At 44.2% G+C, this 26,260-nt stretch overlaps 1 protein-coding gene across 2 annotated transcripts in view; it reads left to right on the top strand.

Moving 5' to 3' along the window:
• AFF1 (ALF transcription elongation factor 1) overlaps positions 1 to 26,260 on the top strand; it is a 75,533-nt gene extending 49,273 nt beyond the window's left edge. Inside the window, exons 10-22 of one of the 2 annotated variants that reach the window (XM_014254797.2) lie at positions 1,219 to 1,375; positions 2,662 to 3,543; positions 5,203 to 5,300; positions 7,145 to 7,385; positions 8,190 to 8,278; positions 8,902 to 8,965; positions 9,782 to 9,918; positions 10,151 to 10,222; positions 10,836 to 10,929; positions 11,031 to 11,074; positions 11,846 to 12,090; positions 24,613 to 24,732; positions 25,725 to 26,260. In XM_014254797.2, the coding sequence (XP_014110272.2) occupies positions 1,219 to 1,375; positions 2,662 to 3,543; positions 5,203 to 5,300; positions 7,145 to 7,385; positions 8,190 to 8,278; positions 8,902 to 8,965; positions 9,782 to 9,918; positions 10,151 to 10,222; positions 10,836 to 10,929; positions 11,031 to 11,074; positions 11,846 to 12,090; positions 24,613 to 24,719 (2,230 nt within the window). In that variant the 3' untranslated portion in view covers positions 24,720 to 24,732; positions 25,725 to 26,260. Of the gene's footprint in view, positions 1 to 1,218; positions 1,376 to 2,661; positions 3,544 to 5,202; positions 5,301 to 7,144; positions 7,386 to 8,189; positions 8,279 to 8,901; positions 8,966 to 9,781; positions 9,919 to 10,150; positions 10,223 to 10,835; positions 10,930 to 11,030; positions 11,075 to 11,845; positions 12,091 to 14,698; positions 17,851 to 24,612; positions 24,733 to 25,724 lie in introns of those variants that run through there. The other variant, XM_014254796.2, reaches the window with a different exon arrangement.

The following is a 26,260-nucleotide window of genomic DNA, read 5'->3' on the forward strand; positions in this document are numbered from 1 at the left end:
CCAATTAGAAATTAATAATCCAGGCATGCTGGATTTTGCCTATGAGCCAGAATTGTATTTCCTCAACTGCTCCGTTCTCTTCTCCTCCCCTCCACCAGTGTATCTGTAGATCACACTGCAGCTAATGGGATTTTCAGCTGTAGTGTTGATGGGTGAGATCTGAGTCCAGTTTTAGCTCATAAGCCAAGTGGGTAAAGAACAGGAAGGGGTTAGGAAGACTCACTGAGGCTGTTTCAGCTCCTCTTGAAAAGGAAGCTGATTATAAGCAGTTCCTGCCATGTATTGTTAGTCAGAAGCAATATTCAAGGTAGACTGAGCAGCCACATGCCAGCATTTGAGGAAGAAAGATGGAAAAGCTCGAAAGTCTTCTTATACGAGAGCACTGACATAGATTTTTTTTTGCTTGATAAGTATATTCTTCAAGCACAAGAATGGTCTACAAAGTCAGACTTGCAGAGGAACACACCAATACTTGGCATGATCTGTGTCTCTGCAAACTCTTAAAGTTGGAGTGTTCAGCAAGGGGCTTGCCTCCAACTCATACAAATATGTTGATATTGATGTGGGAAACCAAAGTAGAAAAAATAAATTCAGATGTCTACATTTTAATTTTGTAAGCCCATTTCAAAAGAAAAACACTGTGCATAAAAGGGACATACCTCAATTCCATCCACTCCATTGTCAGTGTGGAGAAAAACACTTTTTTGTTGTTACAGCAGGGTGTTGCAAGAAATGCTGCTGCCTGATGTGGCTGTTAATGAAGTGGGTACAGCAGCATGACCAAGTAACACAGATGAAGTGAAAACTTAAGGGGGAGAACAAAGAAAACAGAAACCATGCTGAAATATATGTTCCTGACTTGTTCACTTTTATTGGAAGTTTTTTGTTTTGAGAGTTGGGTCTTTCAGGAAAGCAGTGGGCAGTTTCGGTGCTTTTTAAACTTTGGTTGGCAAAATGCAGCTCCACATTGTAGCAGTGGCATCCTGCCTACATATTTGACTGGGTAGAAGTTGAAAGTTTTATTATTTCCATCAATTTTGTGTTCTGGTGCTTTATTTTTTAAGTATGCCAATGTATTTCTCTGGCCTTCTCCCCTCTCATCTCAGTGCCAAAGCATGTGGTTTCAGGGTTTTTTTTTGAATACTGTCCTGTCAATGTAATAAGTAAGTAACCTTCAGACATGCTGCTTTCTAATTTTATCTCATGGTGGCCTTGCAGTTCCTTACAGTCCCAGCCCAAGAGTGTGGCATCAGCACATTCCAGCAGCTCGGAGTCAGGGAGCACCAGTGACTCAGACAGTTCCTCAGACTCGGAGACAGAGAGCCACTCGAGTGACAGTGAAGCAAACGACCCTCCAAGAGCACCAGCACCTGAGGTGAATGCAAATGAAAGGCAGAGGCTGCTTACACAGCCCCTTGTCTCACACTCTGCTGTCTCAATGCAGTCAGGGCAGGAGACCTGAAACACTCTCATTGTTCAGGTGATTGACAAAGATTGACATCTTTGCTGCATCACTTGACTTTTCTTGCCTTTTGCTTCCCTTCTGGTTCATTAACCTTAGTTACCCTTAGTACCAGCATAATTAGACTTTCAGATGCCCAACCTGGAAGTGCTCCCCCATGTCCTCTGGCACAGTTGTCTAGCTCTCCTGTAGGAATCAGTGCCTTCACTGGGGAGACAAGAGAAGGCGCAGCTGGAAAGCACAGTGGGGCTGTGTGGGGCCCACTCTGCCTGTGCAGGATTTCTGGGTGCCTTTATGGTAGTGTCAGGGTGAGGCCAGTTTCCTGGTAATTTAAGAGGAGCTGCTGCCTCCTGGCAGCTCCTGTGCCAGAGAGACAGATTCAGCTTCTCCCAGGTTGTAGCTGAAGGGATCAGACCTGCAGGAAGGGCTGGAATAAGCTTAGTCTTGCTGCTCTCGAATTTGGCTTGCACTGGCATTTCTGAGGCTTTTACTGAGGAAAGCAGACAAACAGAACTTGGTGCCTTCAGCTCTCATAATTGAGACCATGCATTTTTTAAAAAACCTGCTGCACAGCTGCTCATGTCCCATGCTTTCAAACAGTTCTTCCAGCTTGCAAAACATTCTCAGGCCACTGGGAAGTACATGGCTGTGTCTGCAGACCACAGCTGATGCAGAACAATCCACTGGCAGTTTTGAGGTACTCTTACAAAGCCCCTTGTAATATATTTTTCCTCTCCTGCCTCCACTCTATCTCTCTTTCTTTTTGCCTTAAAGGTGCATGAACAGGGAGAAACCAAGAACAAGCTTTGAAACAGCCTATCTTTCCATCTCACTCTGATACCTTGCCCTCTAGCAGTTCAGTTACAGACTGCCCATGGCAATATGGTGTCTTTGAAGGAAGATGTTATACTTCTCTTTTACTAAGTTCTGCCTTGTTTGTCCTGAAAATACTAATGAAGTCCTACCTACTTGCCACTGACCTTTCTGTCCTTTTTTTATTCAGCCAACTGTTCATCCTTGATGCTCTGGAGCAAGTTAGTGCACATGGCCTGTTTGTTTCTAGTCAGTTCTTCACAGGCAAAAGCAAACACTTTGAGACCTCTAGGCAATAGTCCCTGGACTCTGGAAAGCTGTGTTAGGATGGAAACAGCCCATAAAGACATGAGTTTTGAATCCTCCCTTTCTCTTTTTGTCTGCAGCCTGAGCCACCGACTTCTAATAAGTGGCAGCTTGACAACTGGCTGACCAAGGTGAACCCACCGGCAGTGCCAGCAGAGAGCCTCAGTGGCATTGCCCGTGGGGATGGACGTGAGGAGGACAAGAAGCAGGAGCAGGGCAGCGGCAGCAGCAATTCCTGCCAGCAGCACACTGAGCTGAGGGAGCCTCCTCACAAGAGCCAGGTGGTCAGGGCTCCTCAGGAGGCTCCTCTTCCCACTAAACACAGCTGCCAGAAGCCTCCTGCTCATGCCAAGGAGCCCTCACCCAGGCAGACTGTGGGGATCAAAAGGCCCAGCAAGCCCCTGGTGCATGAGGGGCCCAAGAGAGGCCTGAAGGTGGAGAGTGAGCCTGGTCCTTTAGAGATCACAGACCAGTCTTTCAGGGACAAGCCAAAAGTAAAAAAAACAGTGAAGACAAAATCCAATGACAGAAAAGATCTGAAACCAGGACTTCAAGAGCCCTCTGAGAAAAAAAAGGACAAGGGCTCCCACCAAGCCAATGCCAAACCCTTCTTAGACCCCAGGCTCATGGGAGATGCCCAGGCACATGATGCTCTCAGTCCCCTTCCTCAGGGCCAGGGCACAACCCCCATCAGGACCAGCAGCCACAGGCCTCAGGATTTGCACAAGGAGAAACTGCCCTTGCCTCTCGGGGAGAAGTTGCTCTCACCAGTGAGGGATCCCCCAGCCCGTGAGTGCCTCGTGGTGAAAATAGATCTCTGTCACCTGGACAAAGTCCCTCAGCTCCCCAACAAAAACGGGCACCAAAGGAAAGCAGAGACCAAGGACCTTCCTGGTGCGAGGAAGCAGGACTTGAAGAGGAAAGCCACGGACACTCCTGAGGAGTCCCTTGGAAAGAAGAGGGTGAGAGGTGGAGTGGGAGTTGGGTTTGTACAAGGGCCAGTGTGGTGTTTGAAATGCCTGTGTGGACTTCCCACTTCATAGGTTGGGAGTAGAGCCATTATCTTTCTATAAAGCTGTTATCAAGGGGAATGTAAATCAAAATTGTCTGCATATGTTTTTTTATTGGTCACAAATCCCTCCTGAGCAAACAAAAAGCCCTGTAAGCTGTCTAACATGCTTTGGTGTTTTAGAATATATTTTTGCTCTGTTTCTTTGAAATCCTGGTTTTCTCACACGATAAAACCAGTTGTAACAGTCGCTTTCCCTTGAATTACAAGACATCCCCTTATTTAACTGAGGTGATTGTTGCTCACATGTGTTTTTTGAAAAGCTGACTCCCAAAGGGGACTATGAATATACCTCCAGCCAGCTGGGTCAGCTGCACAAAGAGTTGGCTGCAGGCCTTGTGGGGATTGGGTATTCCCTCTGGATATTTCAGCCTCTGACTCCCTATTTGGTCCTCCTCACAGAGCAGGTGGTTCAGCATGGGTGGGTGAGTAACCTCGGTTTGTGTTTCATTTAGTTTTGCCATTTTATGAATTTACTGTAGTTGTGAGGGAGAATTGAGAAGAGCAGGGAAATTGTGAAGAAACTTGAGAGACCCCAGAAGTTCCTGCTCTTGCAGAGAAGTGGGAGAAAGGGAAACAGGCAGTCAATCTGTCATGTTTTTTCCTGTTCTCTAAGAGACAGAAGGGGAACTATTTGATGTTAGACATGTCTTCCCGTGCAATCTCGGTGCCTGACTGCAGGGATGTCCCCCTCAGAGCCTCACTGTCAGTTCTGTCAGTGCACCACGACCCTTGGGGCCTCATGGCAGCCAGCTGGGTCAGGTACCACTGTCAGACATCTTTTGTGGCAGTGTGGAACCTGAAAAGCAGTGTAAGAATGTGATCTCAGTGCTGGAGCTTTGTCCTGAGCACCCTGCCAGAGGCAGACTCTATGTCACAGCACACCCTTGTGAGTGACACAAAGCTGGCTGTGTCCCAGACATGAGTACAGACTGGAGAAGAGCTCACTGAGGGCATGCCGACAGAGAAGGACCTGGAGGTTCCACTAGATGAGAGGCTGGACACGACCCAGCAGCATGTGCTTGCAGCCCAGAAAGCCAAACGTGTCCTGAGCTGCATCCAAAGGTGTGTGGTCATGAGCCTGAGGGAGGGGATTCTGTCCCTCTACTCTGCTCTGGTGAGACCCCACCTGCAGTGCTGCATCAGCTCTGGGGTCCCTGGGTTACTGGTGCTTTAAAACTTCACCTATATCAGCATTTTGGTGATTAAAACCAAACCCCCTGCACATCTGGAGTGTGATCTAACTCACATGCAAGTGCCTTGCTTTTCATTACTGTTAGCAGCAACAGATTTAGGAGTTCCATCCCTGCCACTACAAATCAATTAATCTATCCAAGCAAAATTAGATAAAATGTCATTTTAGGTTACTTGTCAATGAGCTTGCAAACCGTATCTTCTGTGCTGTGGGTTTGCAATTTGTTGGTTCCAATAAGGTATTTTTTCTTTTTTTAGCCAGAATCAATCAAGCTTAGCTGTGTTGGTCTGTGTTGGTTATGTGAACTTTAAAAACATAAGTAATTTTATTTTTCCTTTTTTTTTCCCTTTCTATTAGAGAGGAAAGAAGGAGGAGACTGATAGGAAGAAAATGAAATCAGAAAAAGAAACAAAATCATTGCAGTCTTCAGCTAACCAGGACTCTAGTAAATTGAAGTGAGTATCCAGTGGTGGAATGGCAGAAGGATGTATAAATCCACATCTTTCCTAAACAGCTTGGATCAAGGAACTGTATCTCCTGTCCTTATACACATGAGTTTGCTTCTAACATAATGTTCCTTCTAAAACCTAATCTACAGAAGATTTACATACTGGAAGCAACCAGTCCAGAAAGCAGCTCTGTAGGTGTGGGTGGGTATGGGCAGGGAGCATTTCCCTTCTCCAAAGTCATCCTGTTGTCTTTGTCTGGTTTTCCTAAGTGACCCAATGGGCACAAAACCAATGTGCCTTTTGGGTCCTGACTGTCTGGAATTTCAGGTGGCCTTTGCGACCAGGAATTTCTCCTTTTTCCCAGTGTGGCATTTGCAGTGCTTCTGGTAGCTCTGCTGGAGCTTCCCCTGTAATTTGCATACCAGAGCACTGCCAGCATTCTGGCTTAGGCCTTTGCTCAAGTGAGTGCTTCCAAGAGCCTGTTTCCAACTGGGCAGCATTCCAGAGAGGGGAGACTCATGCCTCAGTCATGGGCTACTGCATTTGATTCCTGCTTGCTTGTGGCTTGAATTTGAGGTGTTGGCTTGGATTGGTGTGTAGTGTTGAGGTTTGTGTCCTGACAATAGGAGTAAACTGCTTTTCTGAAGAGAAAACACTGATGCAGTCTGGAAGCACTGAGGAATCAGGACTGACACTTAATTGCGTGAAGGGGGATATTTGAACTTTGGTAGTAATGCAAGAGCTTTAATTCTGGGGCTTATTCCTCCCTTTTTCTCAGTGAAAATGAGCACCTGTTTTAGTCATGTTCTGGCTTTCGGAGTGGGAAGGATAGGATGCGTTTTCTGGGGAGAGGTTGCACTTGGGCAGGTCAGGTGATGGTTCTGTGATTCTGTGGAGCATCAGCTGAGCCAAGGTGGAGAAGCTTGAGAGCATGTGTGTGATGTGAGTAGGGACCAAACCATGGGAGAAGTACGTGGTGAAAGAGGATTGTCCCATGCTCAACAGAATGAGGCAGAATGTGCAGCATTACACCTCAATCTCCTCCCTGGGAGATTCATTTCCTCCTCTTCTGATGTTGCAGTCCATGAGCTGGGATTCCCTGCTCTGTGTTTTCTTGGAAACTTTGAGAAACTGAGTAAAAAATATGTAAATGAGCAGCGGTGAAACAAAGTAGAATATTTTGGTGCTACTTAGAGCTGTCAGAGCTCCCTGCTTATCCTAACTTCAGATGATCAGAAATCCAATGTTATTAAATGCAATAATCTCTGTCATTTAAAAGCATAGCATTTTAAGTCACTCTCAACTTCTTGAGTGTTGTCTTGTTGATCTGGCAAGTCTTAAAGGAGAAACTCAGTTTAATTCTGTCAAAGCACATATAGGATCAAGCGTCAGGGTGAGTATCTCTGGCCACAGAAAATACCATCTACTGAAAAGAGAAGAGGCAGGCAGTGCTGCAGTTCATTTGCCTTGTTGGGTGATACTTCCCAGGGATTTTAGTCACTGTAATCAGCTCCCTCACTGAGTGAAAAGGGGCTGTATTGGAGGCATGCTTTTTTTTGCAGTGTCTTGATGTTCTGGTTACATGTGTTTGCTCCAAGGACAAGTTTTGAGACTTAGTTCCTACTTGAAAAGCAGCTTGCTTGTATGTTGATGGTAGGTGAAGGTTTGCTGTCCAAAGCGCAATGAAGCCCCAGAAGTTTTATTTGACTTTTGTTGAATTCTTTGTATTAGCAGGTCATCTCATACTTCCAGAGGAGTTTTAACAGAATTGGCACATGATGTAACTAAGTTTGTAAAAAATCCCTACATTGTAAATATACCATATTGATGAATTTGCTTCCCATCTCCAGAGCATCAAAAGCTTCATCTGAAACCCAGAAGAAAGATGTACTCCCACCACTGCCAGCTGTGTCTGCTGCACATCCTGCACCAAAGTCAGCCAAGATGAGCCAAAAGAGACACAGAAATGAGACTGATGAGTTTCCTGCCATGGATAGCCCTCCCAGGAAGAAGAGCAGCCACAAGGATCCTTTGTTTGCCAAGCACAGGAAAGTGGAGGGAAATCACACAGAACTGTCAAAGGGCATCAAAGTAGGTATCCAGGATAACGGGTGAGATGTTTCCTCCAACATGGGTGCTATGTGATTCTCTTCAGAAACATACTCTGTAAACACCAAATGCATGAGAATCATGTTTATGCCACCGTTTCAGATTGGAGGCAACTGCAAATACAGTACTGGTGTATTGGTATAAAAATAAGTGTGCTTATAAAAAGAGGGGATTGCTTAAAAATAAGAAAACAAGCAACCTGTGGCATTGACTACAACCCAGGTATAAGCATTTATAACTTGTTCATAAAGGTTCATGATCCTTGCAGCTGGTTCTTTGCATTTCTGGGTTACAAAATTCAATTACGTGACTGTTTATTGGAGGCTTTTGGGATGTGTGGTCTGGGATGTTGCTCTGTGTGTGTTAAGCCAGACTGTAGACTCTATTAGCTGGCTCTAACTGCTTGCTTTTTCCTTTTCCCTGTAGTTGGTAATGGGGAATCAGCAGTTGTTGTGTGGTTAAGGTGGAAATAAGTGTCAATAGATTTTTACCATTCTGCCTTGGCTAGAGGACATGAAAACTGTGCTGCTTCCAGCCTTACTGCTCTCTTTGTCATTGTGCAAGGAAACCTGCTGCTGAATTCCTCTGAGCCTGGGAGAAGTTTGAATGGTGTTAGACATGACAAGCAGTCAGTGAGAAGCAAGCAGGGGTTGCTGGGGAAGAGACCCTGGAGAATAGACTATGCTTGGGACAGATAAACATTTTCACTTGAAATTTAGGAAAGCCAAGCTTTGGAATTGGTTTAGGCGTTTCTCTCTAACCAGCTTTAGCTCTGTCCTTTTCCAGGGATCTGGTGATGTCACAAAGCCTTTCCCAGTGCCTTCTTTGCCAAATGTTACCTCTAAGCCAAGAAGACCTCTGCTCAAGTTTGAAATGTAAGTTTTTGTTTGACATCGCTCATCTTTACTTTCTGAAGACACAAGCCAGGGCTGGTTATGAGGCCACCCTGGCTTCTGCTTTTTCATGAGCAGTTCTTTGGGAGGAAAGAGAGGGGGAGAGATGTGTGAGATCTGCCCTGTACTGCCTTCTCATGCCTACCCACCACAAAGTAAAGGTTTACAAGAAAGCAAAGTTTCACAACGGTTTTGGTTTGAGGGAAGCTACTCTGGAAATTAGGGACCACCTCTCTTGTAAGCAGGTAACTTGAATGCAAGTTTTGGTCTCAGATAAGTGTGTGGATTGAAATTTATTTAATTAAATAAAATTTCAATTTAATTTTCAATTAAATCAAAAGTTTCAGTTAAAATATATTTATGGGTCTGTACTTGAGGAATGATAGATGTTGTAACTACAGTCTCCATGGGTATGAGAAAATTAACTTGCTTCCATAGAAGCCAAATTTCTGGTGTTTTTTTACTTCTAAGTGTAACTTTAAATATTATTCCAACATATATTTTTTAAGAAATCAATCAACCCATAGCATCCTCTAGATAAGAAGGTAAAACTAATAATTATCCTACCCTTTTTCATCTGTTTTTCCCCTCTGTCCCCAATTCAGGCAGCATTCAAAGGAATACTACATTGAACAGGCCCAGAGGCTGAAGCACAAAGCTGATGCAATGGTAAGTCTTGACCTTGTGCTGAGCATGTTGACCAGCTCCTGCACTCAGCCCTGGTAGCTGTGTGTCTGGGGATGAGGTTCACTGGCTACCATGACCTCCATCCTCCATACATGGAGTGCGTTCAGTCGTGTCGGGAGGCTGCCTTTATTTGCCAGAGGTTCAGATGTTTCCCTTTGATACAAACAAACATCTAGAGAATGGGATTCAGAACTGGCATTGTTGGGGGCTAGCTTTTCAGAGCTATAAAAGCATCCCTGGAGAACAGATGAAACAGTTAGTTTTAAGACAGTTTAAACAAGTCAGAAAAGTCAGGATCCTGGCAGTTATTGAGTTGCTGATGACTGAGACTTGAAAGTGGTCTTGGCAGATCTGATTTTCTCTGCTCTGTGCAGTTTAACAGCATGCACAAGTGAACATATTGCTTTGCTAATTATGGCAGATCATTATCTCAGTCAGATAATGTCCATTTGCTACTTTCTGTTTACCTGTGAAAATGAAATGAGGGAATACTGCAGTGGGAAATGCCCCTGTGCCTCGCAGAAGGCAAGCCTCAAAGACCAGACAAAAGTATCTAAAAAAGTGAAGATAATAAATTACTCAAGGAAACCATTGAGCAAAGAGAGACAAATGGAGCATACAAAGCTGATGACTGGGATCACATTAAGGGTTCTGTTGAGAACCCTTTAATTTTCACCCAGAGGCCAGACTGAAATTTTTTTCTTTCTTCAAATCCTGCCTAACTAGGAAGAAAAGAGAATTCAAGTATGCTTGAGAGAAGTGTGTTTGGTCTTAGTTTAAAAATTTTCTTCCCAATAGACTGACAAGACTGGAAAGGCCTTTCAGTACCTGGAAGCTGCTCTTTTATTCATTGAATATGGGATTGCCTTGGAATCAGATGTGCTGGAACCAAAATCAGCTTACAGCATATTCAGTGACACCATAGTTCTCATCAAGTAAGTGGCTTTCAGAGGGTGGCAGTGCAGTGTGTTTGAGGGGGGAGGACATTTTGACACACAGTCTTCTGCTCAAGATCTTACAAAGTTCTTTGTGCCAGGACTAAGAACTCAGGGCAGGTTTCCTGACTTTCCAACTGGTTTTAAGATGGCATGCACTGTTTTTTCATAATATATGGGGCTTCAGAGTGCTCTGTTGGCTGACAAGGTCCTGTTTGTTTTGTTTTCCTAGATTCATTATGACTTTGAAACCATTTGCAGACTCCTCAGTCTCTTCACATGGAAAAATCTTTGCTGTGTTACAGTGAGTAACTGTTCCTGTTCCTTTGTGCACTGCTTTGAAACTTGATAAAGGGAAAGATCCATTGCTTCTACGGCCGAAGGAATGAGTTAAATGGGAGCTAGAGTTATGCAAGGAAGAAAAAACAATATAAAGGAACAGAAAAAAAACCCAGTATAAAGACTAGAATGAATTGAAACATCTCTAAAGTAAGCTGGGCGATCACAAGGGACCACATGCAGAAGGCATAGGCTTTAAATTTTTATCTGCTGGTAACTTGAGTGCACATAAGGGCTTTCACCTGAGGTGAAAGAATGTGATTTGGCTGCCTGTGTTTGAGCTATGTAACTGAAGCTGTAGCTGAACGTGGCACTTCTGGATGGGGCTTACTCAGCCCTTTGGCACCTCTGAGAGCCTGGACACCTGTTGGTATGAAAGACCAGAGAAGGCCCTTCCTTGTTTCTTTCTTTCCCTTGTGATTTTTGTTTTTCACAAAGTCTTTTTTTACCATGATCAGGAGGAGAAATTTTGAGCTCTCTTGACCTTCCAATATAGCTGAGGTGTGCCTGCCTCCATCCCACAAGGCTGATGAGGGCTGAGCACAAGCACTAACATTTGGGTGTGTTTCTGTCCACAGCATGCGCTGCCAGTCCATTCTGCACATGGCAGTGTTTGGTTACAAAAAAGACACTGCAATGAGGTATTCCAGACTCCTGAATGACCACTTCAAGGTAGGGCACAGGTATCACTAAGTTGCCAGCTGATGGCTGTGGTAGTTACTGATGTCAGCTGAACAATCCAAAACTAACTAAACTTTTATTCCTTGCTGCAGAGTAATTTCAGAGTAATACAAGCACCTTCTCCAGGTGTTGCAAGGTAAGATTTAAAAATTTCTTGGTATGTGTCTGTGTTTCAATGACAATGAGTAGGAGCTTTTCTGAGTTTTTTGGTCATTTCATGTGGCAGACGGCTATCAGGTTGTCTTTCAAAATCTATGGCTGAGAGAAGGTTGTTTGGACTTTGACAGTGGTGCTGATTCCAGTTACATTTTTTGGCCACCTTGCACAGGATAGTTCATTGAGAAGTGAATGGTCTCTTGAGAGCAGTGGTGGAAACCCTGCCATACCAGTGACTAAAATTAGGTCCGTTGAAGTGGTGGGGGTGTGATGAGCCAGGCTGTGTCTGGAAGGCAGCCGGCTGACCACATTTAGCTGCCCTGGGTCTATAAATAAGTGTGTGTAGGCTGACCTGGCTGCTCTGAGGAGCTGCCAGAAGCTCCAGCCTCCACAGGAGGGGAGCTTCAGTGTGCCTGATTTGGAAGGCATTAGGGAAAACACTTGGGCAATCTGGTGAAAGACTTTCACAAGTAGGTGTAGATTTTGGAAGTTGGATGGATGACCCTTTTCAATGTGTGGTCCCACATTTTCTCTTGTTGAGTAGAGTCCTTCAAAATTGCTTCCAAAAACTTGGCCTTGCCCTCGAAGTACAATTGCTTGTGCTGTAGCTGAACATATCTCGCTTTTCAGCAGTCCACTCCATGCTGCAGGCCTGGGTGACGCCAGATAGCACCTGGCATGAGGCAGCCTTGTGGAAAGATGTTTAGATCTGAAGTAGAATGTTCATGATGGTGTTTCTTTTCTGCTGCAGAAGCACAGGCTTGCCTTCTCCTCTTTCTCCAATACCCTCTCCTGCTGGATCTGTGAGTTCTCAGCAGGGATCAAATGATAGCAACGGCGTTGGTCACAACAACATTGGCAACAGCACTGGCTCTGCTGTCACTGTCTCCTGTCATATCTCCAGTGTCACCTCTTCCTATGTCAACATCACCTCCTATATCCTCCATGCATATGAAATTTGGGAAAAGGCTGATGCACTGGCCAGAAAGAATAAAGGTAAGTTTTTGCCCTTTGTCTTTTCTGTCTCATGGTTATGTGTGTATTTTCTTCAATCCTGATACTCAGTGCAACAAGTGCCATACCTAAAGATCAAAGCATGAAATATGTTGAATATCTCTGCCAGGGCATATTGGCAGAGATACTTGATGGTGATATATTGATGAGTGTTCCCATTAAAAGGTTTTCTTGGCATCCTCAAATGTCCAAGAGCTAAGGGATGACGGTGTCAAGTGCAGGAAACCAGCCAACTTGCTTTGTGGTAACACAAGGAGCGTAAGGGGTTTGTGTTTTTTCTCTTTCCTTTTGGGACACGGAGCTTTTCTGTCTGAGTTGGTTCACTTTGTTTAAAAACATAATTTTGGCCTGTAGCCTTGTGTTTTAGTTTTTGTCAAATTTCCAGGTCATTTTGTCTTGAAAATGGTGAAGCTGGCTTCTGTGCCTAACAGAGAAGCTGAGCAGCACTTGAATTTGAGTCCTTGCTGGGCACATGCCCAGTGTTTGCTAGCAGCAATTCCTAGAATTGCTGCAACTTTTTTTTTATTTTACTCTTTTGTTGTTAAAAATGTTGTATTGTCCTTTGGTGCAAGGAGTGGTGAATACACAAAAGCCACAGGGTGGGTGCAGTCCAGCGTGTGACCTGCCATTTCACGTGGCCTCAGCAGTGTCGTTTTCCATACAACACCGAGTTTTGTGAGCCAGTGTGGGTGAAGAGATGCATTGGCGTGACCTGTTGGCAAACTTGCGAAGGAAAATAAGCACAATGTGCCTGGCTGGATTGTTGGAATGCTGTAGAAATCCACACACACACTAATGAGGCAGTTGCTGAAAATCAAAAGGCTTTCCAAGTCACCTATGAATAAAAAACTGGTTGTTGGCTGTTCTTTGAGCAAATCTGTGCTTGCAGCAGCAGTTCATGTGTGGCATTTTTGATTCTGTCCTCAAAAGGCTGATAAAAGACAGTCAGATAGAAGCAGTGGATGCTGCTAATAAGCCAGAGGAGTGAGTCATGGAGGAAAATGTGTGGGAGGGCAGCCTTAGCACAGTCTTGCATCAGTCAAGACTAAATTCAAAACATGCTCTGTGTGGCTGGTCCTGAAGTAGGGGGATGATGACTGGGGTACTAAATACTCTACAGGGAGTGGATCTGTGCAGGAGACCAGTAAATACTCACGTAGGCTTGGTGGTGGTGTCACTGTTCAGGACAGTTGGAGGCATTTCAGAACTGGAATGTACTGATGATCAGTGTAATATACAAAGTGAATAAAAAAGGCCACATCTTTGATTCTTTTGTGCGATTCATAGGGCATAAGAAGAGGAAGAAAGAGCAGCAGCCTTTAGTTATCAAGATCATACAAGCAGGGAAGTCCTAAGCTATTGGAAAGCAGTAACTGCTGTCCAAGTCACTGGTGCAGAGCTGAAGTGCCTTCTGGAGTGTCCACTGACAGCCCCTCACCATAATTCAGAGCAGCACTGTGGATCACGAGGCTGTAGCAAGTTGTCTTCAGCCTCTGATCTCCTCCTGCAAGGACAAGCTGAGGCTGCAGGCATGGATGTGAAGTCTTCCTTTCACATGATGCTGTGCTGACAGATCAGGTTATCTTCTGTTTGCTCAGACAGTGGCTTTGAATTCCTTCTATTCCCCATGGAGGGCATGGATTCTGTAAACAAAAGCAAAATCAGAGGGAACATGCTCTCTGCTTCTGCAGCGGCAAGTATTAGAAAGGAAGTGTTGTGCACTCTGAAGAGCTCCTTGCGCAACCAAGCAGAGTTTTTCCACCTCTAGCTTCAGTCTTTGGGTGTCAAAAAGGAGAGCTGTCTCTAGAGAATGACCAGTTTCTGAAAAGGTATTTAACAATATCGTTGAGCTGAAGAGTGAGGGACTGGGCTTGTGTCGGTGGGAGGTAGGAATATCTTGGAAGGGTGACTGCAAAGGAATAGGTGTGAGAATTTCTCACAGCTCATGGTTACCTGCACGGATGATTGCCAGCACAGAGCAGGGCTTGCAGCCTGCCAGCCCCTCACAGAAGGGTCAGGTGTGCTGCAAGAGCCTCCTCCTGTGTGGGAGGAGGAGCGGGATGCCTGGAGTTGGTGGTGGGATGGGAGGAATGTGAGATCTGCCCGACGTGCTCAGCTATAAGCAATCCAAACCAGAGCTGTATAGTCTGGCAAGCTGCACAAGTAGAAAAATTCTGGTGTCTCCAAGGTCTGAGGATGGATGAAGGAAAGGGACCACAGCTGTGTGTGCTTCTGGGTGCTGCTCAGGAAGACACTCAAATTTGTCCTGTTTAGAACTTGGGAGAAGCTTGAAGCAGGGACTGTGGTGCGAACACCCAAACTTTTGTCCCCCTACCACAGAGTTGCTGTGTTCTTTTAAGTCAGGACATGAGGAGGTGGCTCAGTGTGTGTTAATTTGTTTTCCTGTTGCCTGTATTGCCTGCTGTGCTTGTCACCCTTCCCAGCCCCGTGACACTGCTGAGCTGTCTGCATTAGCACGGTTTAACAGGACTGGCCAGCTGACTGCTGCTGCTGTCACTCCTCGCCTGTCAGGTGTGCCTGGTGTATGAAATCAACCAAATCTTTTCTCTCTCTCTCCCTTTTTTCCTAGAGTTTTTTTCTGAACTCAGCAGAGCGACGAGTGCTCTGGCACTGACCAGTAGCCTGACAGACCTGGTACACTACATCAGACAGGGATTACAGTGGCTGAGACTGGAAGCAAATATGCCTTAACTGGTTCTCCAGGTGGTTGAATACCTTGAAGTTTTTTTGCACTTTTGAAGCCTCAGAAACAGTTTAATTTTTTTTTTAATTGTTCAATACAAAGCACCTGCAAGGGAAAATATTTTAAATAAAGTTGGAAGTTATCTGGTTACACTGGAAAACCCTTGAACTGTGTTTTTCTAGGGTAGCACTTTGCTACCTTGAAAAAGAAGAGACGGAAGATGGCACCTTCCTTTAAAACAATGAAGTGCAATGAATTGTCTGAATGGCCCGATGTATTGATGGTCTATAAACATTTCTGTCACAAATAACCAGCTGGACAATAATTGCACATGATGCTGACAAGAAGGAAATCTGCCTCCAGAGGTGGTTATGCAACATCCCACAGTCTGCAGCAGTTGTGTGCCCAGTCAACATGCCAGAGTTGTTTCTGCAAGCGCAGATGCAATCTTTGGTGTCTTTGTTCCTCAGAGAGCAAGTAGCAACTTCATCAAGCACCAAACAGCATTATGTTGAAGGAAAAACAGCAAAAGTATCTGCTCTGCCTGCTTTCCAACCTCACCCTCCTGCTTTTGTCAGCCAACTGACATAACTGAGGAAGCCACTGCCTTCAGTGCTGCAAGTTTTCTTTTCAAGTCATCACTGCTTTGGTCCTCCACACTGTGCTCTCGTGCACATCCATGCCCTGGGCACTCTGGCTGTGTTACTGAGGGGCTGGCTCAGCTTTAGCCTTGCAAGCCAAACACAGTTGGGGTGGCAAAACGACGTGGTGTGTCTGCCTCTGCTGAGAGATGTCACCATGAGGATTCTTTGTTGGGCTGGTTTTTGTCATTTCGGTGGGTGGGGTTGGAAAGCTACACTGGTTCACTGTGATTGCTTGGAGATGGTTCTAAGAGCTTCCATGGGAAGGAATTGCTTCTGGTTAAGGAGGGGTTAAGTGGCTGAATGCAGAACATGAGATACATTTTGCGTTTAGATATTTGCCTGCAACCATTGAGGGTCTTGGTGAATATCTAAGAGCAGGATTTGTACCAAAGTAGGGTTGTCTTCATGTGGGAGACAACTCACATGTTCTCTCAGCAATGCTATAGGATGGGCCCAGTGACTTAGAAACCTATCAAGGGAACAAGAAAGGGAATAATGAGCTGTTTCCAAACATTATTTTCCTTGTCACAGTATCAGTGAAGGCAGCACCTATGGCATTTGTGTATTCAGTGAGATGACACCCTTCTCTACTCAAAGATTCCTTGTGGTGTGACAGCAGCATCCCGCCGTTCTCATACATAATAGTGTGCCTTAGCCCACTGGTCCCCTCTCACATCCCTTGCCCTCTCTCTGACAGACCTGTGGGATTGGTGAAGAGAAGGATGGTATCCCAAAATAATTGTGTTTACGAGAAGGAATTTTCCTTTCCACATAATTTCATGATTAGGGAGGAACAGGTCTGCAGATGTGCAGAAGTACCCCCCTTGTTAAATACCTGCTTGTGGGTTTGAGGCTTTGAAAATGGACCGTAAATAAATATCAGCGAAAGGTTTGCACTTCCAAAAGTAGTTTCTGCAGAAATGGCCCCTGCCACGGGGAAGCCTGGGCTCTTCTTCTGGGTTCTGGGAGGAGGTGATGGAAGCGTGCTGGTCCCGAGCACAGCGGAGCTCTCCTGTCACCTTCCCTGGCAGTGCAGGACCACCGGGATCATGGCTGGGCCTTTCTGCTCCTTGAAGGGATTGGCCTTTGATGTTCGCTTTGTTAAAAGCCTCAGAGCATTTCAGGGATCAGCTGTCCTATCAAGTGGAAGGAAGATCCATGTTTCCCCTCCCCATTTTACCTATCAAGCTTTGCTTGCACTCATCCCCGCTGGAGCAGTGACTGCTCAGAGTAAGCAGGGACAGAGAAGGGCTCAGCATTAAATGTTTTGTTCTCAGGAAGTGTGGGGATGGGCAGCCAGCCTGGAGGCTGGAGTGTACTTTGGAACTTGATCCCAGACCGGTGGATCGATGCCACCTTTGGATTTTGTCTTCAGACAAAGCTATTTCTAGGATCACCAGCTAAGGAGGAGGGGGAGGAAAGACAAAAGCTTTATTGAACCCGGAAACCACCGTGGGAGCCTGCAGGAACTGTAGCAGAGTGTTAGGGGAAACATAAAGGGCAGCAGGGACAGGGATGTCCTGGTACTTTCCTTCTGTGTGCATCCACGTCCCTCCCTGCTGCCAGGAGAGGTGCTGCTGTGCGGAAGTGGTTGAGGGCTGCTCCCATTCCCAGGACAAACTCCCCTGGGCTTTGCAGGAAAGAACACCACAGGCAGTTTCTGTCACAGGTGTGTGGGGGCTCTCTGGGGGCTCTCAGTTGGAAAGCAATCTGTGGAAGCATCACTCCCAAGCTCCACAGCAGGAAGGTAGGTTTTGTTTCAGGACACAGAGAAAGATTGTTCATATAATAGGAAATTTTAAGAAAAGCCATGATATTTCAACCCTGAGCCAGGTCAGAGGCCTGCAGAGCGTTAGGAAGGAAGCTCATCATTTTCACCTGGGCCTATTCAGGCCTTTAAAAAAAGCAAACAAAAAATAAATAAAAACAGAAATTGAAGTGTAGCAGTGGAGGAAATAGCATTTGCCATTAAGAAGCAAACCATTAACCCAAGGAAAATCAGGGGTGATTGTTTAATCCCAGAAAGAAAGGAGGCAGCTATGGTGGCAAAGCAGCATCATTTCCATGCAATATTTATTTAAAAGAAATAATAATACATGTGTTGAAATTGTCAAATGTTCTATTTTTAAGATGCCATTTATTTAATAGTTGAAAACCCCACTTACATGGAGATAGAGATCTATTCTGTAACTGAAAGTCAAAGTCTGACTGCAATGCCCTTGTTTTTTGGTTTTGTCCTCTCCCCTCCCTCTTGGTTTCCACGATAAATCTGTACATCTTATTTTGGGGATGTATGTCCCTCTTGTATATAAACTTTTTCTGCCCTGTGTGTGATGGAATTTCTGAGATGGTTGATTCATATGGGGGAAATAAACAATAAATGAATGTTTGTTATGAGGTGTTTCAAGAGTCCTTGTGTTCTCAGCTTCTTGCAGAGAAATTCTAGTGTAGCTTTTCTCTGAATGGCCTTAGTGTTTTCCTTCTGAATGAGGTTTAGGTATGAATTTCTGTACAAGAAGTCTCTTGTTCCCTTTGCTGCCCTGCTTGCTGCCCCTTGCCCTTTCCTTAATGACCAAAAGTGGTGCAAATGTAGATGCTCAGAGTGGCAGAAGCGTCATCACTTGGGACACGTTCCTCCCAAATCCCATGTGCTGGGCCAGCTGCTGAAGCCATTTCAGAGCCTGGCTCTGAGCACTCCCTGACAGAAACATCCCACAGGTTGGTTTAAGACAATCCAAGGTAAATTAGAAACCAGGAGACAAGGCAGAGAAGCGGTGGCTGAAGGCTCCTGCTGTGTCTTTGCCACAAAGGTGTTGCAGGGCTCTGTTTGTGGATTGCTTTCTGAAGGGCTGTGAGCAGGATTTCCCTCAGGGAATCCCACAGGATTTTGTGCTCTGTGGCAGCAATGATTGTGCAAGGGGATCTCTGCCACAGCCTTGCACTTCTTGTTAGAAGCTTTTCCCACTTTTTGTTTTCTGTCAGGCAACGTAGCTGTTCCTTGGAAGAGTGGTTTTGGCATCTCTGTGCACCGTTGGGATATAATTTGTGTGTGAGATTCAGGTCTATTCTGCAGCAAGCATTGCCCCCAGGATGTTTGCTAATAGTGGATGTGGTTTTCTCATGCACTGTGTAAATTGTAGAGGATACTGACGCCGAGTTTAATACCCACTGGAAATGCTGCTGGTACAGGTGCTGTGCATAGAAATGCTCTCTTGCATCATGGGCAGTGCAGGGCTGGGGCAAAGCAGGGAGGGTTCATTTTGGGGGTGGGATGGAAATGGGGTTGAACATGCCAGCAGGGAGGGCATCCAAAAGCCAGGCAGGATGTGGGGCTATAGCAAGTGTTGGCTGCCCTGCTTGGCTTTCTGCCCAGGGCAGTGGCCCCTCTGGGCTAACACAGCCAAAAATATTTTTTCAATAATAGTTTGTTGTAGTTTCTTTAATTATTGAGTCTTTATTGCCCAAACCTAATTTTGCAACCCTGTTTAATTTGAGATTTGTTATTGATTATAGATGAGCTTGCATTCTGTCTTCGGCTTGGCTTATCCTTTTCAAAGACAAATGTAATTTTTGGCAGAACAGCTGAGTTAAAGTCGATTGCACTTTTTCAGTCCAAACACTAAAATAACCCCTTGGCAACCTGTGCTTTCCTTGCATTAATTGCAGTTTCAGCAACCCCTGTCACAAAAAACCAGCACTGTTCTGGGCTATCATCAACCTTTCTGAATGTGTTTCCATAACCTTCGTGTTCCTGAAAGTTGTGCACTTTACAAGAGCAGTGTGCACTCACTGCTGCTTTGTCATGTATTTTGTCAAGGTGTGGAGATCCCAAATTTACTGCTGGGTTTTCCTCCTCTCCTGCTCAGTATTGCCTGAGGCTATGGGTTTTTTGGGTCTAGCCCTTCATGTTGCAGCTTTAAGGCTGTGTTTTATACTGTCAGAGACATTTACAAAACTTGTAGATTGTTTAGTGAAATCTTGATTTTACTGCTGGCCAGTTGCATATGAAGAAATACGTGTCAATGGGAAAAATAGTTTAGGTGGTTTTGTTTTTTGGGTTTTTTTTTTTTAGTCTCCAAGTAATAAAATGCATCTGTTTTTCACTTGTTCCATGTGGGGCTTTTCCCAGTTGCCTGCTGTACTTTTCACTTGGAACCCATAGCTGTGGTAAAGTCAAGTCTTTGTTTAAATTTCCATTTGAAAGAATCAGAAAATCCTGTCAGTTTAACAACTGTGAAGGAGTGATCACTTAGATAATGTAGTGCCTTGGGAGTCATTGTAATCTTTTGGACCAGGGAGGCTGTGGGCAAAAGGTAGCTGGGCTCCAGCCCAGGCCATGAAATACTGTGCAGGCAGATCAGAACCTGGAGGGCATTAGGGGCGTGAATCTTGCAGTCAATGCTCAAAATCCTTTCTAAGATTTTTGTCCCACACAGGTGGGAGAAGTGAGCCTTTGACTTAGATTATATTCAGTACTAATTGGAATAGTAAACTGAGTGCAGGTAGTAGATTAGACTAAACAGTCTGGCTAAGGCAAGAGAAATCTGCAGATCATGGGCACAACATTTATTTTAGCACACAAAACCTGCCTCTTGACAGCCAGTGGATTTTCTGTGATGATAATTGAACAAGAGGCAAACAGTTCATTGTATTTCTGTAGCCAGTGGAAGACAGGAATCACTCCAGACAGAGGCATTACTTCCCCCTGCTGGTAAGGGCAAGATTTGCTCTGGAAAACAGAAAATCCCACACTGCAGTTTGGTAGCTGACACAGCACAGTTCAGACATGGTCCTGGTGCATCCCTGTTCCTCTCCAATGATTCCTTGGCACTGTGTGAGTGGGACAGAACATGCACCACAACTGTGCAATGACTGGTGGCAACTGGAAAATGGCAAGCTGGTTTGCAAGAACATTGGTAAAGAAATAAATGTAGATTTTTTTTTTTTTTTTAATATTGTTTTTGAAGTGCTCCAAGGGCAAATTAATTCTCCTAATAAATGCAGCAGTATGGGAAAATGGGATACAAGAGCTTAAATCCTTTAAAACACAAATGTATGTTTAAAGCTGAGGATGTAGAAAATTCTATAATAAAACTAAAAAAAAAGTGAAGAGAAATTAAACCTCTGATTTTATGTCCAATGACATAAAGTTGAAGTTCAGGCTTGGGAAACTGGGTTAGGTAGAAGGAGGCTGGGTAGTATAGCTCTTGTGTCTTGGCTGAGGGCAGGCAGTAAAATGTGCTGTTACGGTTGTGATTGAAAACTCTCCTAAATAGGAATTTAATAAGTGATTCCCTCTTTTCACAGAAAATTTTAGGACATAGAGTTGCAGTGTAGCATTCTAATATGAAAGAAGATTGTGCAGATAACAGGTAGTCAGAGCAACAGAGCTACAGCAGTCTGCTCTCATGAAAAAAAATCATCTGGTAATTATTTTTCATCATTGAGGTGAACAAATCATCTCCTTGATTTGTTCATCAAATTAGGAGTTCTTGGAATTGATGATTTGTATCTTATCAATGATGTGCTGATTTTATTTTTTATTTTTTAGATTAATTGTGTCTCTTTGAGATGATTTATTACCACATTCATTCACCATCCGATGGGCAGCTTTTTCTTACGTGAATTTTTCCGGAATCAGCTGTACTTTGAAGAAATTATAAAGAATCTGTGATTTGTAGAGATGGGCTGTGGTGCTTTGCTGGCTACAGCACTCCAATGTCAATTTGTTTTTCTCATCCCATTAACTAATAATTTACATGTGAAATTCTTGTTGCAGAGGCGGCACTCCAGGAGCTCTCCTGTCTGGACTGGTAAAGAGTCTCCCTGAATTTCCATCACTGCTTAAAATGCTCAAGTCACAGGATTTAATTTCTTGTCACCTTTTTTCATTGAATGCATGAGCCTGCAGCCTTTGGACAGAGCAGCTGCACAGTCTGGCCCTGGTACCTGAGGGCTCCCTGAATGGCTCCTTCTCAGCTGCTGGGAATGGGGGTTTGGTGATATTCCTTGTCAGAAAGCCTGTCTGTGCAAGGTAATTACCTGCTTGTCTGAAAGGGAGGGAAAGGGCAGGCACTGATGTCTCCTCTCCCTTCCATCCCCATCGATCAACAGGAACAGCTTCAAATCCCAATTCTTACTACTGCCTCTGCAAGCTGAGAGTAAGAAATCATCTCTCTAGGGAAATTGCAGGTAATGCTGGAGCTGCTGGGAGAGGCTGAGCCGAGGAGAGTCTTGTCAGCAGAGGGGTTTGAGGTGAGAGTTGCTGGGACAGGGAGCTTACCCTGAGTGAGGTGCCTCCAGACTCAGCTGGTCCTACAGCTGAGCTGTCGTGGCCAGTGACTCCAGGGGACGATGGTAAAGCCTGCATGGAAAAACCCAAATTGCAGAAGTGAAGCCAAAGCTATTCATTCAATACTGTTATTTTCAGTTTGAATAATCCAGTGTCTTCTGTGACTGTACATTGAGGTGTCTCTTCAAATAATGTAATGTATGCAAAGACATCAAGTTCTGCCCATACTAATTTGATGTTGTATTAGTGATAACAACATTGAAAAGAAGGGAAGCTCTTGAGAGGGTACATAAGGTTTAACTTTTCCAAGCAGCTTCCATGTTCCATTAGAACAGGTGTTTGCCTGGGGCTTGGTGAAGAAAGGCAGAAAGAAGAGGAATAAGTCCATTGAAGGGATACAGAAATCAGTTCTGCTAAATACAGAACTGTAAAAAAACAGGGGAGAGTCTTTGGAAGAGAAGCTGCTAGAGTTTCCCATGTCTGTTTTCCTGAGGTCTGCATCTTAGGGGTTGGCATTTGAGTAAATACCACCCCCAGCCCCATGGATTAGGAGGCATTGTTGTCTCACCTGGGGTTAGGAGCAGGTGTGGACAGATTCTTGTACTGCCAGGTGTCCACTTCCTCAGCTTTAGGGAGTCTCTTGATTAATCTGTGCCCAAGTGTGTGAAACAGAGCTTGGCTCAGCAGGGTACAGTGCAGGTGGATTCTCAGCAGCAGCTCATGGTCAGGAGGGGATTCACTGAGTCTCCCAGGAACTTTGTTTCATCCTCCAGGTGCCATCAGGGGTTTATTTATGGTATTTCTGCAAATGCTCTGCAGTGCAGCGCTAATCTTTGCTCTTTCTGTTTTTGAGATGCAGTCTTGAGCATTTCAACAGGACTTTATGTTGTGATCATTATTTGCTCTAAGAGCTTAGCTACTACAGAAATTGTTATCTGCCACCTCTTTAAGCAGCCAGACCATTTCAGTCCAGGTCTAACAAATGCCAGTTCTTACAGATAAGAAGCAGTATGGTAGGGCAAAGGCTCAGCTGCCCTTCTGATTAGATTCTGCATGGTTTAACAGAGTTTAATCCAAATCTTAAGGTTTTAATCCTAATCATTCTCACTAATGGTCTCAGGCTACAATATGGAGGTTAGTCAGTTCTGCATTGTACTTTGCCAAAATGTCACAAATTTCTAGAGGAATGACATGTTCTCCCTGCAGATGCCAGGATGCTTTTTCCAGGTTCTCGGGCATGTTGCACTGGGAGAGACAAGCCCCAAGGCAGTGATACCAAGCTGTTTTCTTCTCACGTCAGCTCACCTCTCCCTGCAAATGTCATGATCTTCCTAAAAATCTAGAGGGCTTTTAAAAATAAATGTTTTCTATTGGCTTTGAGCTCAGGTTGGTTTGCGTAAGAAATTGCTTCAAGGCCCTGACTGAACCTTAGGGGTTCCTGTTCTTCAAAGGGGAATTACATAAATCAAGATTCTGTCTACTCCCATGCTGGTTTTCTTCCTCCTCTTCTTGCCTCTGCAAAACATTTGTACTCCAGTTTACCTAAAGGAGAAAAATTGCATTTTCTTTCAGTGGTACAAACTGATGAGGCAGCTCTCTGCATCTTCCCTGACCACCAGGCAAGAAGAAGGATTTCTGGCACCCCATTAGGAACACCCAGAGTTGTGATGTTCCCAATGGTTCATACAGCAGTGTACAGGGCAGGGTTTCATTTGTTGCTTTTCTGGCACACACTTGTTCTCTGTTGGCTGGCTCAGCAGTGTTTAGCAATTGTTCCTTGCTTACGTGGAAATAGTTCTTGGATTAGAATTCAGTCTCTCTGTGCAGTTAATTTGTTGAACCATGTGGTAAAAGAAATGTTATTTTGCCCTTAATCATTGTTAACAGAAACATAACCATGACTAAACTCTCTTGGATATACATATAATTTTCAATATAACGTACAACAAAAGGCATTGTATTAAAAATTTCTATTGAGTGTCAATGGTTTTAGTTACAACCTATAAAATTACACTTAATGAATCCCATAATGTTTCACTTACCAGTGTCTCTGTCTATTACAAATGCTGAACTGGGAGCTGCCAAAGGAGTCTTGCACTGACGCTCATAATAATAATAATAAAAGGGTTCATTGCAGTTGTTCCACATAATCCTCCATAACTTGCTGTTTCCAAGTTCGTGATCCTTTGATGCTTATTTGGCTACAAAATGAAAGCCTTGTCTCCAGATAATGAGGGAATGGAAGGTTGTCCTGGACCATTTGAAGTCTGAGAATATTTGATTCTTTCATTGTTTACAGCTAGACTTGAAAAGGATCAAAAAGATTTTTGCAGGACTAGCTTAGTGTAAAGACTTCCTTCTGACTTGTAGCACAGGCAGTGACCATAAAGAAGGTATTCTCTTTAGCAATCAATTACACAGTAATTAAAGCAAACTACAGATTGTTTCATACAACAGGGACAGGGAGTCAAGAGCATTTTCAGTATGGAAACCACTTATGTATGCACGAGCCAGAAAGCTTGGTTTCATCTAAAAACAAAAGTTCTCTCTTTACTGAAAACTTCAGGTTATTCTTAGTCTTTTACACCTGTTCTGGAAATCAGCAGACACCCAGACTGCCATTAATGGCTGCACATGATTTCCTTTAGGAAGCTGTACCTGATTATCCAAATGGAGCACTAAGACACAACAGAGTAAAACAAATTAAAAACTTTTTCAGCTTAGCTCTCCATTTGAATTAATTCCACTGGAGTGAAATTTCCCTGCTCATAGGATCTGAAGTGAGTCTCTGAGTGTATAGAAATGGAGGAGAATTCCCCTTAAGAGTCATTTAACAATCCTTACTATATTTTGTTATTTTCAAGGGCACATCAGCATAAAGCAGCAGGATAAACAGGCAGCTAAGCCTAGAATGTCCACTGTTGAGAAAAGGGCATTTGGATCCCACATGGAAGAGCACAAGAGACAGTGACAGACTAGGAATGGTGAGTCCTGTTTCTGATGGATGAGTATCTACTCTGATGAACTAAAGCCAAGACTGAAACAAGGACAAGGTTAAAGGCACTTGATAGATAATTAACCTGTTTTAAATGAATTCAGACCTATTTTAGGACTAATTTAGTAAGACAAGCTTGTATTTCCTGATCAGACCCCAGGATCAGCAGTGTGTTATACCTCAGTCAGTGGCCTTGGGAAGGAGATAAGCAAGATGTCAGTGGAGTTGGGATTACACCAAGAGCAAGAGAACCCGTCCCTTCTGCCCCAGGGAAGTGGGCAGAGCTCGTGTTGAGCTAAGGGTGAGCTTGGTAAGGAGATTCACATGTGGGGTCCTCTTGTGAACACAAGTTTCTTTTTGGTAAGGAAAGTCATCTTCATACACAGTTGAAAGTGGGCTGTCCAATGGCAAAAGCATTTGAAGAATTAAGATCAGACAAGAGAGAAATCAGAGATCCAGTCCAAAGCTAGGACCAGGGTCTGTGTGAAGGTGATAGAAAGCATTTCCAAACGAGCATTAGCAGCCACCTGAAATGCAGTTTTATGCATGGAGGACAGAGAATACCTCTTCTGAATTTGAGGAAGAGAGAATCTCCATCTAAACCCATGAATAATCTGCCAGTGTACTCTGTCCATTCCCTATGGACACAGATCTTTAAGGTCCACCTACACCTGCACTACAATGCCCACCAAAAGCAGCAGGAGAATGGAAACATGAGAGGTTATTTCTTGAGCTCTCCTATAAAAAAAAGTTACTAAAAAAGCCTCTTATCGTGATAACTACTACCAAAAATCCCGTGTATTAACAGAATATGAAGTGCTACCTAGAAAGCCTTCACTGTGTTTTTCCACTGCTCATTTGATAGGTCTCAAAATAGTCTGACTAGGAAAAGGGTAGAAAAGTCATGATCTTACAAATTGTTTCTAAAAAAACTCAACCCCCCTCCGATTTATGACAGATTCTGCTTGATTCTATTTGCAGAGAATCCTGCTGCTGAGGGAAATTTATATTGGCACTGACACCTTCACAGAATGCTCCTGAGGGTGAAAATGAACCATCAACATCACAGCTTATGGGAAGGTGTAAGTAGTACTGGCTGCCAGGTTGATATGTAAATGTGTGTATTCCTGTATCACAGCCACTCACAGCAGTGCAAAATGTTTGAAGGAAAAATTGTTATTGCTAGTGAGAATATCCTTCTCAACCTCTTTACACAAAGAATAAAAATGCTGCAAAAGCTATGCTGGCCCATTTCCTGGAAATGCCACTTTCTGTTTGCTGGTAGAGGTAGGCAAGAGAGCTTCTGACAAATATCTAAGTACAACATGTTCAGCAGAGACTTTCACCTGCCTCTGGCTTGCTGGCTGAGAAATACAAATCATGTGTGATATGTCCAGGGAGGAGGAAATCAACCATCAGTCAGCAACTGATAAAGCCACAGAACAAGATGTTTACTCCCATTCTGGTTTCTGGTTTATTTTTTTAAAATGAGAGTTACTGCTTTTGTAACAAGAATG

This window comes from Pseudopodoces humilis, chromosome 6 (genome assembly GCF_049639895.1).
Source record: "Pseudopodoces humilis isolate 2021_Gansu_Grassland_sample_001 chromosome 6, ASM4963989v1, whole genome shotgun sequence".
Lineage (NCBI taxonomy): Eukaryota > Metazoa > Chordata > Aves > Passeriformes > Paridae > Pseudopodoces > Pseudopodoces humilis.